At 35.9% G+C, this 15,194-nt stretch overlaps 3 protein-coding genes across 5 annotated transcripts in view; 2 read left to right on the top strand and 1 right to left on the bottom strand.

The window, feature by feature from the left end:
• The first annotated feature begins 6 nt into the window (after positions 1-6).
• Positions 7-7,261, top strand: LOC113665490 (protein spinster homolog 1). The gene is made up of 10 exons (XM_089190622.1): positions 7-356; positions 941-1,149; positions 2,382-2,533; positions 2,892-2,961; positions 3,350-3,513; positions 3,919-4,047; positions 4,399-4,594; positions 5,048-5,113; positions 5,372-5,470; positions 5,603-7,261. Exons 1-10 carry the CDS (start codon positions 164-166, stop codon positions 6,014-6,016), a joined length of 1,692 nt encoding a protein of 563 aa, XP_089046748.1. The 5' UTR covers positions 7-163; the 3' UTR covers positions 6,017-7,261.
• LOC113665491 (cell cycle checkpoint protein RAD1) lies at positions 7,022-12,235 on the bottom strand. The gene is made up of 8 exons (XM_027181193.2): positions 11,988-12,235; positions 11,277-11,432; positions 10,424-10,518; positions 10,048-10,159; positions 9,714-9,836; positions 8,890-8,954; positions 8,392-8,536; positions 7,022-7,603 (listed from the first exon to the last, which is right to left on the bottom strand). Exons 1-8 carry the CDS (start codon positions 12,096-12,098, stop codon positions 7,553-7,555), a joined length of 858 nt encoding a protein of 285 aa, XP_027036994.2. The 5' UTR covers positions 12,099-12,235; the 3' UTR covers positions 7,022-7,552.
• Positions 12,236-13,899: 1,664 nt separating this feature from the next.
• Positions 13,900-15,194, top strand: part of LOC113665508 (calcineurin-binding protein cabin-1) — a 34,451-nt gene continuing 33,156 nt past the window's right edge. For 2 of the 3 annotated variants that reach the window (XR_016182003.1, XM_089190615.1), the window contains exons 1-2: positions 13,900-14,072; positions 14,191-14,271. Coding sequence is in view for 2 of the 3 variants with exons in the window: in XM_089190615.1 (XP_089046741.1) it covers positions 14,070-14,072; positions 14,191-14,271 (84 nt within the window). In the remaining variant the exon portion in view is untranslated. The remainder of the gene's footprint in view (positions 14,073-14,190; positions 14,272-15,194) is intronic. The other variant, XM_089190616.1, reaches the window with a different exon arrangement.

Raw genomic sequence — 15,194 nt, 5'->3', positions numbered from 1 at the left:
AACCGTTTTGCTGCGCAGCCGTGCCTTCGGTTAGTACTTCCTATTATAGCTGTGGGTTGTGGGTTTCCTTGGAAAGTTTCTTGAATTCGTTATCTCATGTTCTACCACAAACACGATATTTCACACTCACTTAGCCCTATTTTAGTCACCTGTTCTTGTTGTTATGTCATTTGCCTCTAACGGAGTGGCGAATCCAAAGGTTGCGTCTCAAGCAGAAGGGGCAGGAGAAATTGCGAGCCGAAGTGACGACAAAATGATTAATGTTGTGCGAGGAAACAACGTGCGGGCCTACGTGACCGTGGTAGTGTTATTTATCATCAATCTTCTGAATTATATGGACCGACAGACTGTAGCAGGTACGGTATTTAACATAAGCAAGCAATTTATCAGAAATAATGAAGCTAGATGGCCTGTCCAACGACTTGCTTTAACTCCTTTACTTGATGCGCAAGTCTTTATTGTAGAGGATATAAATAGTTTTTAACAGAGTATGAAAAATTATGTGAGACTAAGATCTGATGGGAAGGAAACACGTTTGAAACTGGTAAGGAACTGAAATGGCTGATTACGTCCTGGAGGAGTTATGGAAAATGAAATTGTTAGATGGGTATTAAGTTACATTGCTTTTAGAATCCATAAGTTTGTCCATTTGCAATATCCATGCACAATTATGGTAGATTATTCTATCACAGATACATTTGGTGGATTACTCACTGGAAATATTTGTAGAAAAACCTATTTCTCCAAGAGCCTCAAAATTACAAAAATGACACTTACTTCTGCAGAGTTCAATTCTTAAGTATTACATTGTGCAAAATCCGAAGCTGGCACCATGATATTAGGAGTTTAAAATTGAGTTTGTTTGTTTTTTTTGTAAATAATAGTTTGTTACTGCTTGCAAAGAGTTTGGCTGTATATAATGAATCATATTGTTCTATAGGCCTTCTAGATGGCATCCAAAGTTATTTTGATATACAAGACAACAATTCAGCAGCTGGCTTGCTGCAAACTGTCTTCATCTGTAGCTATATGGTTCTTGCTCCAGTGTTTGGTTATCTTGGAGATCGTTACAGGAGGAAGTATCTTATGGCAGCTGGAATACTTGTTTGGTCTGGGACTGTTTTTGCCAGCACTATGCTGAGCAAAGATGTGAGTACATCCTTTAAATATTTAATACCTCAACGCCATTATAATCACCAAACAGTTAACAGTTACACACTTATTATGTACTTTTTGACAGAGTGGGGGCACCATAGATAATAACCAGTTTTTCATTTTATTAGTTTTTTTTTTTGGTAGTTAAGCTGTGCGAGTGTAGGGCTGGACAGCTTTTTCTGGATCTGCCTATGTGAACCTGTCCAGCCCTGCACACATCAGCTTTCATTAAATTTTTCTATAGGATTGCATGTGGAAGGCTGCACAGGTTATATGATTAATTTTGTAATCCCTGAATATTGCTTCTTTTAAGCATAAATCCCTAAAGGATGCAAAGTGAATACAACAGATACAATGAGCTTATTATTTCATGTTGGTTTTAAAAAAAGAAAATCACCAATGAATTTGCTCCAAATGTAACTGATATCTGTAATTGATTTTTAAGTCTAAACAACAACAACAACAACAACATTTATTTATTTTAGCAATTTAAATACACATCTAACAATTCCTACCTGCAAAACAGCGAAGCTAATTGAGGTGGGAGGGAAACAAGCATTAACCCTTTAACTCCCATGAGTGACCAAGGCAGAATTTCTCCTAACAATATCAATACAATATGAATCAGATAAGTGATGAGAATAAAGAAAAATATAAACTTAAGAATAATTAGTTGATCCAATACTAAATTCTTAGAACCAACATTATAAGAATTGTATAATTGACAGTAAGGAGAAGTACAAATTTGAACTGGGAGTTAGAGGGTTAAAATAAATTCTTCAATAACAACATTTTTACACAACTATATCTTTTCATTTGCCATGAGGATGCATCCTTTGGTATGAAGACAAAATGAGAGAAGGCAAAAGTTGTGGAATTTTTATCAGTTGCTATAGGAATGGTGTGATGAATTTCAGGCTGAGAATTACTCAGCATAGTTAGTTTTTAGTTTAGTTGTGAAAATGCTAGTAGAAATTATACCATTTTAGGTCTTCATTATGATACTTGTTGGTTTTTATCTTTTAAGTATATATTTTCACACACACTTTCTAATGGGCACTGCACTCCTGGTTGTAAAGTGCTTATGTAAAATGTTGTTGTTGGTATAGAAATTAGTTGAATGTTGTTGTTGTTGGTATAGAAATTAGTTGAATGTTGTTGTTGTTGGTATAGAAATTAGTTGAAACCAGTGGTGGACAAGCTTTTCTTGATTACTTTATCTACAGTCTTTTTGGTGGTTCCTTGTCCTAAGAGGTGTAGTTGGAATAGGAGAGGCCAGTTATTCTACAATAGCACCCACTGTCATTGCTGATCTGTTCACTGGAGATATGAGGACAAGGATGTTGTCATTCTTTTATTTTGCTATTCCTGTGGGAAGGTGAGCAAGGATGATCATGAGACCAAGAAATGAAGCATTATTAGTTCTTAAGTGCACAAAAGTACATGGAGTTAAAATATTCTTTAACTAATAATTTAAAATCTATCAGATGTAATTTCCTTTGCACTGATTTTGCAAGTAAAGAGGAAATTGTTTTTTGTCACTCCTGAGAGTGAAGAGGTTAAACTATTCCCCTGCTACTACTTTTCTTAATGGAAACCTTGCACATAGCATTGGTATTGTTGGGTAATCTTAAACTCAGTCTCTTGTTTGGCCATCAGTTTTGGCTATGCTATCATTTATTTTGAACATTTGGCATTACGTTCTTAGGTATGTAACTTAACATTTCATTTTTCAGTGGGCTTGGTTACATAGTTGGAACTGAGGTTGCTGCTCTGTTTGGCCATCAGTGGCAATGGGGACTACGAGTAAGTTTCTTCAGCTGATAAAGTGCTGATAGAAATTGTGGGATTAAAGCAAACTTTCTCTGTTTAATGTTGTTAACTGTGGTAGATGTTGTGTAGTTTAATGCAGTTTGACAAGGTTACATGTATATCTAGATTCTGTCTGTGAATCATTTGTTTAAAAGTTGATCTGGTAGTAGCTTTCATGATCAAATTCAAAGCTGTGTTTTGTTTGCATTTTTTAAAACTACAGCTTTGTTCATTCCATTAGATTTTTTAGCCAGTGAACCTCAGAAGCTCTATCAAAGACAAACACTTAAATTGAAAGAAGAGTAATTGTTATCACAGGTCAGAAATCATACAGTGAGTGGATAGTTGTACCCATATTCTTCCATTATTGTTTTATTCCCAGGTGACCCCCATCATAGGTGCAGTGTGTGTTTTCCTGTGCATATTTGTAGTTCATGAACCAAAAAGGGGTGCCATAGAAAGAGGAGAGAACCCTCATGGTGTCTCAGCTTCTGATGTTCATAACACAACCAGCTGGTGGGCAGACCTCAAGTATCTTACAACAGTGTAAGTACCATGCTAGTTGGTAGTCACCATAGTGGATCTGAGATTTTGTAACATGGTTCACTGTACTTTCTACTCAAATTGACAATTTCTCTACAATTTTTCTTTACCATCCTTTTCTGAGGAAGCCAACTTTCTCACTTGACTGTTATGATGGCTGTCAAGTTGTCAAAACATCATTCTATGACTACAACAGGCACCAGACCTTTTCAATGCCACTCCACCTTGACAATCAGACTTCACAATCTGTTGCATTATTGTTGTTTCCTTTGATTTTTTTGTCATCCTTGCTAAGAGATTGTTAGGAAGGAAAAGCTTAGGTTCCTGATGTGAACCTGACTCAATCAATCATTAAGAAATGCTTAATATTGAGAGTTTCTTCTTTTTTTTTTTTTTTTTTTTTTATAGGAAAAGCTTTATTTGGCTGAATTTGGGATTTACTTGTGTTTCATTTGTGACTGGTGCCCTAGCATTTTGGGCACCAAAATTCTTGCTCTATGCAACAAGAGCACAAGGAATTTCAGAAACAGAATCAGAGTAAGTATTTCTTTTTTCACAGAAAGGATAACTGGGTCAGGTTGTTGGTAGGGACTGCAGTGCTATCAGTTCTGCTATTCGACAAAAAAGAGAAACTATTTCAACAAAAACAACAAAAAGTCTTAAAGAAATTATATGTGATCAATTCTATCAATTAGATTGCTTTGCCAGAACTCATATTTTTTTGGGTAAGTTGGCATTTTTGTGGAAGACACAAGCAACTTCCATAGAATGGCTAACAAAATTTTGTAGCTGCTGTATTTTCTAATCTCTCACCTAGAAAAGAAAAAAAGTTATTGACATAATGATATGAATGTTATTAATAATGTTTTATTTTATCTACCATTTAAGGGTTAGCTTAAAGGTTGGAATTATTACCTGTGTTGCTGGTATTGTAGGAGTTTGGCTTGGCGCAGAGATTGCTTGGCGGTATAGAACACGAAATAGAAAAGCTGATGCTTTAGTATGTGCTGTTGCATTAATTGGGTCAGCACCTTTCCTCTATGGTTGTCTTGTGCTAGCATCTACAAACATCAAAGTTACATATGTAAGTAGAAATGGTTCATTAATGTAACCCTTTGACCCCTAAGAATTACCAGCATCCAGTTCTCCTTACAGTATCATCCCTGAATCAAACATTGACGTCATGAGAACAAAGGAAATGATCACTGTCTTAAGAAGCTCTTGACTGTTTAAAGTCAAGTCCCTGTGGGTAACAAAAAAATTTACAGAGAACAGTATAGAGAATATGCATAAAACTGTACTTATGATATGTCAGGGCATTGCAAAGGGTTAATTCGTTGTTCTTAGAAATTGTGTGCTCATAACATTGTTTCTCTTCAAATACCCAGATTTGATAGTCATGTGTGCCAAGTAAAATTTTAATGTCCTGAATTATTATTGATAGTTAAATTTTGTTGCTTAATAAATTCCAGCCTGTTGTTGATTATAATTTACGTACAGTGAGTTACTTCCAATTGTTTTATTTGTTTGGTTACAGGCCCTTATATTCTTCGGTGAAGTTTTACTTTTCATGAACTGGGCACCAGTAGGAGACATGGTTTTGGTAAGATAAAGCCTAGATAAACTGTGAATTAATTGAACACCTTCCTGACTTTACTGGAGTTGGGAAAGAATGTGGCATCAATTGTTTCACTATTAATGATACTTCATTAAGTAGTAAGTTAACCCTTAAAGAAAGTTTTTAAGGAGAGATACTTGCCTTAAGTCAGTGTACTAAATTTTATTCACTACTAGGTGTTGGAAATACTATGAAAATTATTGTAAAGTTGTCTTATGGTACAAATGCTTGTTTTGTTTGTAGTATATAATAATACCTTCACGTCGATCCACCGCTGAAGCTGCTCAGATTCTTGTTTCTCACTTGTTTGGTGATGCAGGCAGCCCATGGCTTGTTGGAGAGGTAAGATAGCTGAATAGGGAATGCAAAACTTTAAATTAGAATCATCTTGTTGTTTTTTTAATTTCACGTAGGGAAATGTTTTTTCTTGCTTTGAAGTTGGATCGTAACCTAAACCTTTTATTGTTTCCACAGATTTCTGATCGTATCAGAGGTGCAGGGAGTAGTGACAAAGATCGTGCACAAAGCATGGAATATTCTCTTTTGATGTCAACCTTTATCAGTGTTATTGGAGGATTCTGTTTCATAATGTGCTCAATTTATCTAGTTGATGATCGGGAAAAAGCAGAGCAGGTTACCAGAAATGAAGATGAGGATACTAATTCATTGTTAAACACAGTCCCCTCAGATGACTTTCTTCAAGCTGGTCATGAAAATGGAGCTGTGGACAATTGTAGTGATTACGATGATGATAATGATGATGATGAACTGTTGGATGATGAGCCAATCTCGCCTGCTATGTCTGAAAGAGAAGCATTGGTTGTCCCAGTGGATGTGCATGGTACACCACCAACAGCTGAGGAAGAACACAACTTCAAAGTTGTCTGATTTATAATTAAATATTAGTTTTTTTACAATTTATAATTATTCTTTTTTTTTAATGAAAAATGGTTGAAAGTGTCATTTCTCTAAGCAATTTTTCTGATTTGCAGTTTCCTCCTAATCTTGAACAGACATACAGGACATAAAAAATGTTCTGCTTTGAGGGAATGTTTCACAATTTGCTCACGTGTGAGTGTAAGGACAATACACAATGAGTTGTGTAAAAATCATAGCTCTGCTGAGACAAGAAAAAGTTATTCAGAATGGTGACCCAGAATCCAAATTGTAAGTCATTTTCCTCATTTTCTTTAAACAAATCCATCTTCAGCAAGGAAAAAGTACTTGCTGTCCATATGAAAACAATTTTTTGGGGGAGGCAGAGGAGATAGTTGTACAGACATTTCCTTATACAGGTTGAATTATTGAAACATGAAAAGCTTAATATATTTGTTGTTTTGGTTGAGATTGTTTGGGGTTATCACTGACATCAACAACACTATGATAATCTGTGTCCATTCATGCATTATTACAAATAATCCTCAGCAGGGCCGGGGGGGGGGGGGGGGGAAAGGGAAGGGATATATACAATTACCTATCAGTGACATAGGAAAATGTTTTTGTAACCAGTACCATACTAACTGAGTTCAAGGTCTTAACCACTGTAAGTTAAGGACTGAGTTTTCTCCACATGGATTTATGGTCTAAACACAAAGCATATGGGCCATAAATTAGAATGGAAAAAACCAAGGTACAGTGAGGACTGAGAAAACGAAGTTGGTTTGATATTATATCTCTGAGTTTAAAAAAAGGAAAAGATTTCAAAAATGATTGGAAATACATTCCACTAATTCAACCAATCATAGTTGACAACCAGTGTCATATTTTAGTGGCAAGATTAACTGCAAAATGGTTTATCTTGCCAGGTATCCTTTTTTTTTCAGGCTTGTTCAATGACTGATATAAAAAAGTAGTATACATGTGATGATAAATTTTTAGACTGTTAAATAAATGTGAAAAAAGCATAATTATTTTATTTAAAAAAATCTTTTTTATCTGTACATTCAATCATTTTCAATTGTAAGGTCTGCAACATTGAAAAACTCAAAACTTAATGGTACAGTTAATACTGTAGTTACAAAATAAAGGTACATGATAGACACGTTTAATAACAAGCAGTTGACCTTCTAGACTATGTACATTCATCATCATTTACCTTGATCACAAACCAATAAAATGTTGATAGCTTGAAAATGATGTTCAGTATTCTGGAATTTCACCTCATAGTAACAGCACTTTTCATGAACAAATGTTGTTCCAGAGGGTTTGAAAGGTTATGTTCCTGGCTTGTGTTTGAAGGATTTTGATCCAATTGTTTGTTTGATTTTCTTTTTTAGATAGCCAAACTTTCCCATCCAGCCCTCCCACTCAGTTGATTGGTGCATATTATCTTTTTTTGGCCGTTTTAATTTTTAACATTGTTGACAACTTTTGGGCAAGGCTGATTGACTTTCACAACTGTGAACAATGACTTCTTGCAGTTGTTCAATGCAGTTCATCTTCATCTTCTTCATCAACTTCTTCATCTGGAGCACACTATGGAGAGATATATATACTGAAAATGATGTGGATGTCAGCATTTATCAAAAAACATAGTAATTTGTTATGTGGGCTACAAAAGCTAACAATTATTGCCTTTTTCAGTTTGAAGCAATATTTATAATAACATTTGAGAGTGAGGATGAAAAAACATTCATGATTACATCACCAACAACATTTTTCCTCTTACTACTCTCTTAAACCCTAACATCAGTATGCATGTTATCCATACTGTTCTCTACACATTTCCTAACGTGTTTAGAAAGAGAACTTCTTTAACATTCAAGAACCTCTTTAGTTTGTGACCATTTCCTTTATTCTTGCAAGCTTACTGTTTGATTCAGTGGCCATATTGTAAGGAGAAATTAGATGCTGTTCACTCTGACTTGGGTGTCATTATAAGTAAAAGAGGTTGAGAGAGTAATGCACCATCTAAAGTGTGAATTTTATTAACCCTTTAAGTCCCACTAATGACCTTGACAGAATTTCTCCTTATACCATCAGTAGGATATCAGGCAGACAAATAACCAGAGATTAAAAAATGCCAATTAGGGGATTATTGGTTGATCCAATTCCAAATTCTCCAAACTAACTGTATGGCGAACAGTAAGGAGAATTACCAGTTAAAGGGTTAATAAGAGCCATTATCAAAGTAGGAGGTCCAAGAAAATACGTTAAAATAATGTGTATGAACAATTTGTGGAAGAAACCCTCTAAATACAATCCAATAAAACTTAAGTCCTAATGTTAAGTTGGAATTACATAATTTACAGGCAGAAACCAACCAAGTATTCCACAAAGCAGACCTGCCCATCTTCATTTACAATCATATACTGCATAGAGAGAAAACCTCTTCCATCCATTCTAATTGAGATTTTGCTTGAAAGCTGCAGTGCCTTGGTAGAAGGTTTCAAAAGGCTGATCCTATATCTATGAACACAGAGAGACTTTAACTCACATTTCAGTGTCTAAAATAATGTAGTTACTTCAAGGTTTGTACACATCTATTCAATCTAAACAATTTCAAACATTAACAAGTAGTTATTTTTTTATGGCAAGAAAAACTTTTTTCAAAATATCTCTTTACCATCATGAGATACTTAAGTTCTTAAGATAAGCACATTAAAGCTTAGTGAGGACATAGTAAAGTGAACCAAATTTTGGTCTCATATGAAGACAAACGTACCTCTGAGTTAGCCAATTTGAGACAGACATTTTTTATTCTCTGCATTGATACTTGCATGTGATTAAATACAATTTTTTTTTTGGCTTTTTTCACACACCTGTTTGTTTGTGTTTGTTGACATTCAAATGACTCCACCATATCAGAATCTTTTGGAAAATCTGACTGTAAGATAAAGTCAATTTTCATATTCTAGTAATTTCTATTTCTATGACAGTCTTGTTGACCTAACTGTTCATTGCCCTTCATCTCTCAGTAGAATAGTATTTATTCTCTGCTATCTACAGAGTGAAAGTTAAACATTTCCCAAGATTAAATTCAGCAATTGTCCTCTCTGGTTTTCAGGCATTTGCTTGTTAAAAAGACAAACTAAGTGGTGTTTTATCAAGATCATACCCTCTAGGTGATTATTTCATTTTCATGACCTGTTAAGGGGGGGGGGGGGGGGGCTTTACACCCAAGCTTCAGAATCAATATTTTCCATACTTTTCTTTATACATTTCCTTTGGTACTGACAATGAGAATTTAGTCAAGAGAACTGCATATATTATATATCAACTGAAAAGCATCTTGGGATAATTTGGTATCCTGGCCCTAGTTGCTCAAAGGGCAGATAATGCTATGTGATGGACAAATCACTATTTGACAACTGACAGATAAGTGTTAGCCAAGTGAATGGTGCCAGCCACCAGATAGAAATTTATCCAAGGGATGGTGTTATCTACCCTTCATACAACCAGGGCTTTACTTTTTTTTATACATTTTCTTTAGTACTGACATGCAGATTTCATTTAACAATCAAAGCTTCTCAGGTTGGTGATCATTTACCAGATACACTTTCTAAAAGGGAATCTATGACAGTACCTCTTGTTGTGGTGTGAACACTGAATATGACATGCTTAGACTAAGATCATCAAACCTTACATGGGTACTTCCTGCATATCCAAAGGTTGACAGTCTAAAGTAAGGGTTATCTGGTGACATCAGAATTTGCAGCACTTCACTTGTCATGTCTAGTTCACTGAAAGCCTCCTTCAAACATTCAGACTAAAATATGCAAAAATACGTTTTCTCTATAAATTTTATTAGTCATTTTAAAAATAAGTAGTGCAATATTTAAGCTAAGGCCTTGCAAAGTTGTTTCTGACAAGCTAATGGCAGACATACTTCAAATTGAAACAAAGATTCTACTGAACAAAAAAGGGCCAGTTAGTTGCTTCAAAAAACTTTCTGTATAAGAAATGTTATCTTTTCTTACTTTCATAATAATCTTGTTCAGAACATCTGCACCACTAAAATCAAAATCCAATGTTTCGTCAGGCTCTTGGGTCTGAATGCTGCAATCTGTCAGGATGCCACCTTCCTCCAACCTGTAACATACAGCCAAAAGTAAAATTTCAGATAACAAACAAATACATTGATAAATACAGGTATGGTACATTGAATAAGACATGAATAAATTTTACAAACCCCTGTTACTATTTCAACCAAGAATTGAAACCTCAAGGGGTAAAAAAGAATCAGTGGGTTGCAGTAAAGTGCACTAGAGCTATTGTATGCTACCTCTCCCCAGTGGATCTCTCCTTGAGGGAGAAGCATGATGAAGACCACTGAAAACCTCTCTAAATACTCACGTGAGAATAAGTGGTGAGCCATATCCTGCATAACACATCTTCATTGCTGTACAAGTTCTTGTATCTTTGGAGGAGCCAAAGATATTGAGACATTCCTAGTTATAAGAATAAATTAATTTCATAATTGTAGAAGACAATTTTCATAAGCACAGGTTTTTCTATATAATGTAAAAGATCCAATCTTCTTCATCTAAGGTATTAAGAATCGTCATTATTATTAGTCACTTTTTTATAAAAATCATATACAACAGGTGTGGCAGGACCCTGACAAAATGTAGAGGTACTAGAAAATGAGATCAATTTATTAATTTTGGTATAAAGCCATGTTAGGAATTGTGAAATGGTGAGGGTGGCCTTGCGTTAAACAGGCCTCTAGTCCAGCAGGAAGGGGGGAGGAGGAGGAGGGGTAACAACATTCTTGTTCACTGAATGCATCTGAAACAGGATTGAACTCTGGCAGGATGGGGCTTCTGGTGGGTAAGATACTTTACCATACCATCGTTTCCAGTCATGGGGTCAGCAATAAAGTGGCAATGATTAACATTTAACTTCTCCTTATGATATCCTTACATCATCCACAAACAGGTAATGAGAATACTCAAACTTATCAAGAAGAAGTTGTTATCTTGACTTAATACCAAATTCTTATAACTAATTTTCCAGGGAATGTTTAGCAGCTAGAGGGGAGAATTGACAATCAGATCTGGGAGTTAAAGGGCTAACAAGCTACTGCATGTGTGTAATCCTCACCTATTTTGTTACCCCTCTAATATTAAAACAGCAGGAGGCTTCATTCAAGAAGAAAAAATGTAGAGGAATATAGTTTTAAGCAGCATAAATTTACTTTTATTACCAGTAAAATGTTGAGGTTTATCCGGAAAGTGGCACTCTCTTCTTTGAAAACAAACTCCTGAAAGATTCCCCTTTGCACAAAGGCATTGGCCTGTACACACTTCGCATCTTCAACAGTGACCTTGATACCATTGCTACTCACAAAACATGTTGCTGACTGTAGTACAATACAGAAAAAAAAATTGAAAACAGGTATTTTGTAACAGACTGTCTTATAACCTCCTTTTCATAGCTGCAGCTATATTTCTTTTTAATTATTGAGTAGTAATCCGAGAGAATGAAAACAGATTTTCAGGCTCAAAAGAGAATCATGCTTTCTATAATAAGTAGTAGCTCTGTGAGTTATCTCATGTTGTTAAAAAAAAATGTCCTGAGTCAGAGTCAGTTGCATTATTAGCCTTTCACTCTAAAAATCTGTGGGTCAACCACAGAGGAGTAATGGTTAGTGTCCTAGACTGACTGGTCTAGGGTAAAAAAAAAGAAAGATCTGAGAGCTGATTGTCTTGACCATTACCTGACATTTCTTTGTCTTGATATTTATACATTCAAGAAATACCTTATTTCCTGGTTGATAATGTCATATCTTCTCATTACCTATCTGTTCAACACTTATTCAAAATTTTGAGGAGAATTTACAAACTAATCACTCTCAAGATTCAAAGGGTTTGATATATGGCATATCTATGTCAACTCTGTTACAACATTCACGTACCTCTTTGAAATATACAGCTTTCAGAACATTTAGAAGGTTACGCGCGTTGTCCAGCTTGGCCACTAGAATATAGCGATTATCATCGCTGCTTTGTTGTGTGAGCCTAGACATCTCATTTAACACCTTAGCTTTTCCAAAATTGAAATCCCCGCGAATATGCGAGTATGCGCCATTTTGCTCTCAAGTCTGCGCGTATTTGCGGGGAGTTACTACATCACGGGCGACGAGCGGGGGATGAAGAAATGACCGAAATACGAGAGGTCAGCGGGGAAATAAATTTAATACTTCATATAGAGACATCAGCTGTAGTTGCAGAAAACAATAGTGTTGTAAAGTCGAAATGTTAACAGTATACTTCGCTAAATAAAATGTGAAGCAATTTTTCAAAAGTGTTGATGGCACATATATCTTTTACCGCTGTATTATACAATGGAGGTATCGGGAAAGGCACCAAGAAAAATTATATTTACGTTTTGTAACTTACAAAAAAAACAATCGTATTGTAAAGCCAAAATGATACCAGGTTATACTTCGCTAATTCAAAAGTTAAACAATTTTCCAAACGCTTTGACTGGAACAATATTTTTACTATTATATGAACCAATGGAGGCATCGGGAAAGGCATCGGTGACACCGGGAAAGGCATCAAGAAGAATGATATTTACGATATGTAACTTGTTGTATGACGGAATAAAGTATCTTGACTTGTTTAAGGTGTAAATCACAGTCGGTTTGCTTTTCACTTGAATTTTGCAATCTCGACTTTCGATTCCGGAAAAATGAAAAGCTGAGCAACTCTAAAAAAATTTCGTTCTAGATTTCTGTATGTTTAGAGTCATTAATAAGTTTGTTTCTACAGCCTTTAGATAAGAAATTTTAAATTTCCATCAGCTGTAGTTCTTTTAGTGTTTATTATATATATTCAATCGCCTCATTTCACGTGAAAAAGGCATGTAAGAAAGCACTGAGCTTCGAGAAACAGCCAAGTTAAGGCTAACGTGTTTACCATGCTTAAATATAATCAGGGCCACTCGTTTAGGAGACCTTTTTTCAGAAGATCCAGGCGTTCAAATAATTCTGTTTTCCGTTCGAAGTGTTTTTTTCCTATTTTATTTAACAAATGAACTCGGGATGAAAACTTAATTTTCGAAGCGAACGGCAGGTGAAATGTTGTGTTGGTGTCTCTGTCCCCCCCACGTCTCTGCGAAAGGTACATCCAGACAAGCTGCATGGAAAAACTGACCACAGCTATCGTACCAAATTTTAAAAAAAATTCTTTTAAACGAACGGACGGAACTACGAACGGTAGCTGTAAAATTTCTTTATTCCCTGACGCGTTTCGTTTAACTGTCGTAAACTTCTTCGGGGAGTTTTACAATTTAACACCAAACACCTGTATTTATAGGCCATAGTTAGTGGCTATACGGGAGCCAATGACCATAAAGGCTTGGCCGGACCTACCAATAGGAACAGGTGAAGCTGCGGAAAATTTGAAAATGTTTTGGCGCAAGGTGGGAGAATTCATTTGGGGACCACGGTTTTGTTTTCTTTTTTCGTCACGCAGCAAGTTACAAAACGTAAATATAATTCTTCTTGGTGCCTTTCCGGATGCCACCGATGCCGTTTCCGATGCCTCTATTGTTTATTACAGCAGTAAAAGATATATGTGCCATCAACACTTTTAAAAAATTGCTTAACATTTTATTTAGCGAAGTATACTGTTGATATTTCGGCTTTAAAACACTATTGTTTTCCGCAACTATAACTGATATGTCTCTATATGAGGTATTAAATTTGTTTCCCCGCTGACCACTCGTACTTCGGTCTTTTCTTCATCCCCCACTCGTCGCCCGTGATGTAGTAACTCCCGTATTTGCGAGTATCTGGTACTAGCGTTTGGTAACCGCACATGTTTTGAGGAGCCTAGTATCCAATCTTTTCCGAGAGACAACATGGCGGATTTTTCTTTAACTTTGACAAACATTATTTAGGTTGAAAATAACCCTCCGTGTTAAAGAATAGGGGTTGCCACGTACATGATGCAAGCAAATACTACCTGACTAAAACCTCAGACTGAATAAAATGGTATGTTTATGAAGCTATTGGTGTCATTGTTCAAGTTGTATTTCAAGTGTCTGATTGTTGTTACTTGAATTTGGCGAAAGTTGATCATTTCTGTCGTTTTTTTTTTTTTTTACATAAGATTCGTCTGTGTGCGCTTAATGATGATTCAAGTGAAGAGAGTGACCACGAACCTACACAGGAAAGTGTCAAACAAGCCAAGGTAGGGAGTACGTTAATTATTAGCTGCAGTTGTACTGTGCAGCTGATGAATTAATTGCGAATGGAAGAGAAATGAATCAATAAATAAGAAAAAACCAAACACACCTAACTAACCATGTGAAGGGAGATGTGTTGAGACAACAACACTTTAAAGTCTGGTTTTAATAGCTGCACTCGTTGTGTTGTGTTTTCGGTTACACAGCCTGCTGACACAATGCCTCGTGTTTAGTTAGGAGTCTTGTCTGCCAAGTATGACAGGTAACACTATCAAACCTGGTGCATGTAAAGCACTTCCTAGCTGCGTGAAATACAACCATGCACACATGGCTGTGGGGCTACCTCCTACTTTACAGCTTCTGTGTGTAATGTTATGAATTTGTTGTGAGCTATATCAGTGCTATGGTGTAAAGACTTGTATGTACACCTGCCATACTCGGCAGGCTGGCAAGGAGACTAAACTTCTTTTCATTCAGGTTTTTTAATGAGTTGTAGTGAACTGTCACAGAAACCTGTCAAAATATTTAGAAGGGGTGGGGTGAGTAGCTTACATGTCATTCAGGTGGAGTGGTAGCACAATTAGACACGTAAAAATAGTTGTGATTTGTGGATCAGTTGAACCAAGGGGAGACAACATGGACATGGTAGAAACCCAATCATGCACTTCCCATGAAATTACTTCTATTTAAGCCAGACAGCTGTTTGACTGAAAATAAAACATTAATTACCAGTGTTTAATCTGATCAATCTTTTATTGGGTGATTTAGTACCATGAAGGAGTTAATAACATTAATTGGCAACCATATAGAGTTTCAAAGCTGATATTTCAGGGCTCTGATGAAGGGTAAACACTCAAAATGTCAGCTTTGAAACTCTTTATGGTGACGAATTTATGTTATACTTTCCCACCAATGCAGCACCACAGTT

The sequence above is a fragment of the Pocillopora damicornis genome, chromosome 12 (genome assembly GCF_964200805.1).
Source record: "Pocillopora damicornis chromosome 12, jaPocDami1.2, whole genome shotgun sequence".
Classification (NCBI taxonomy): Eukaryota; Metazoa; Cnidaria; class Anthozoa; order Scleractinia; family Pocilloporidae; genus Pocillopora; species Pocillopora damicornis.
This window is presented reverse-complemented; position numbering and strand designations above follow the sequence as displayed.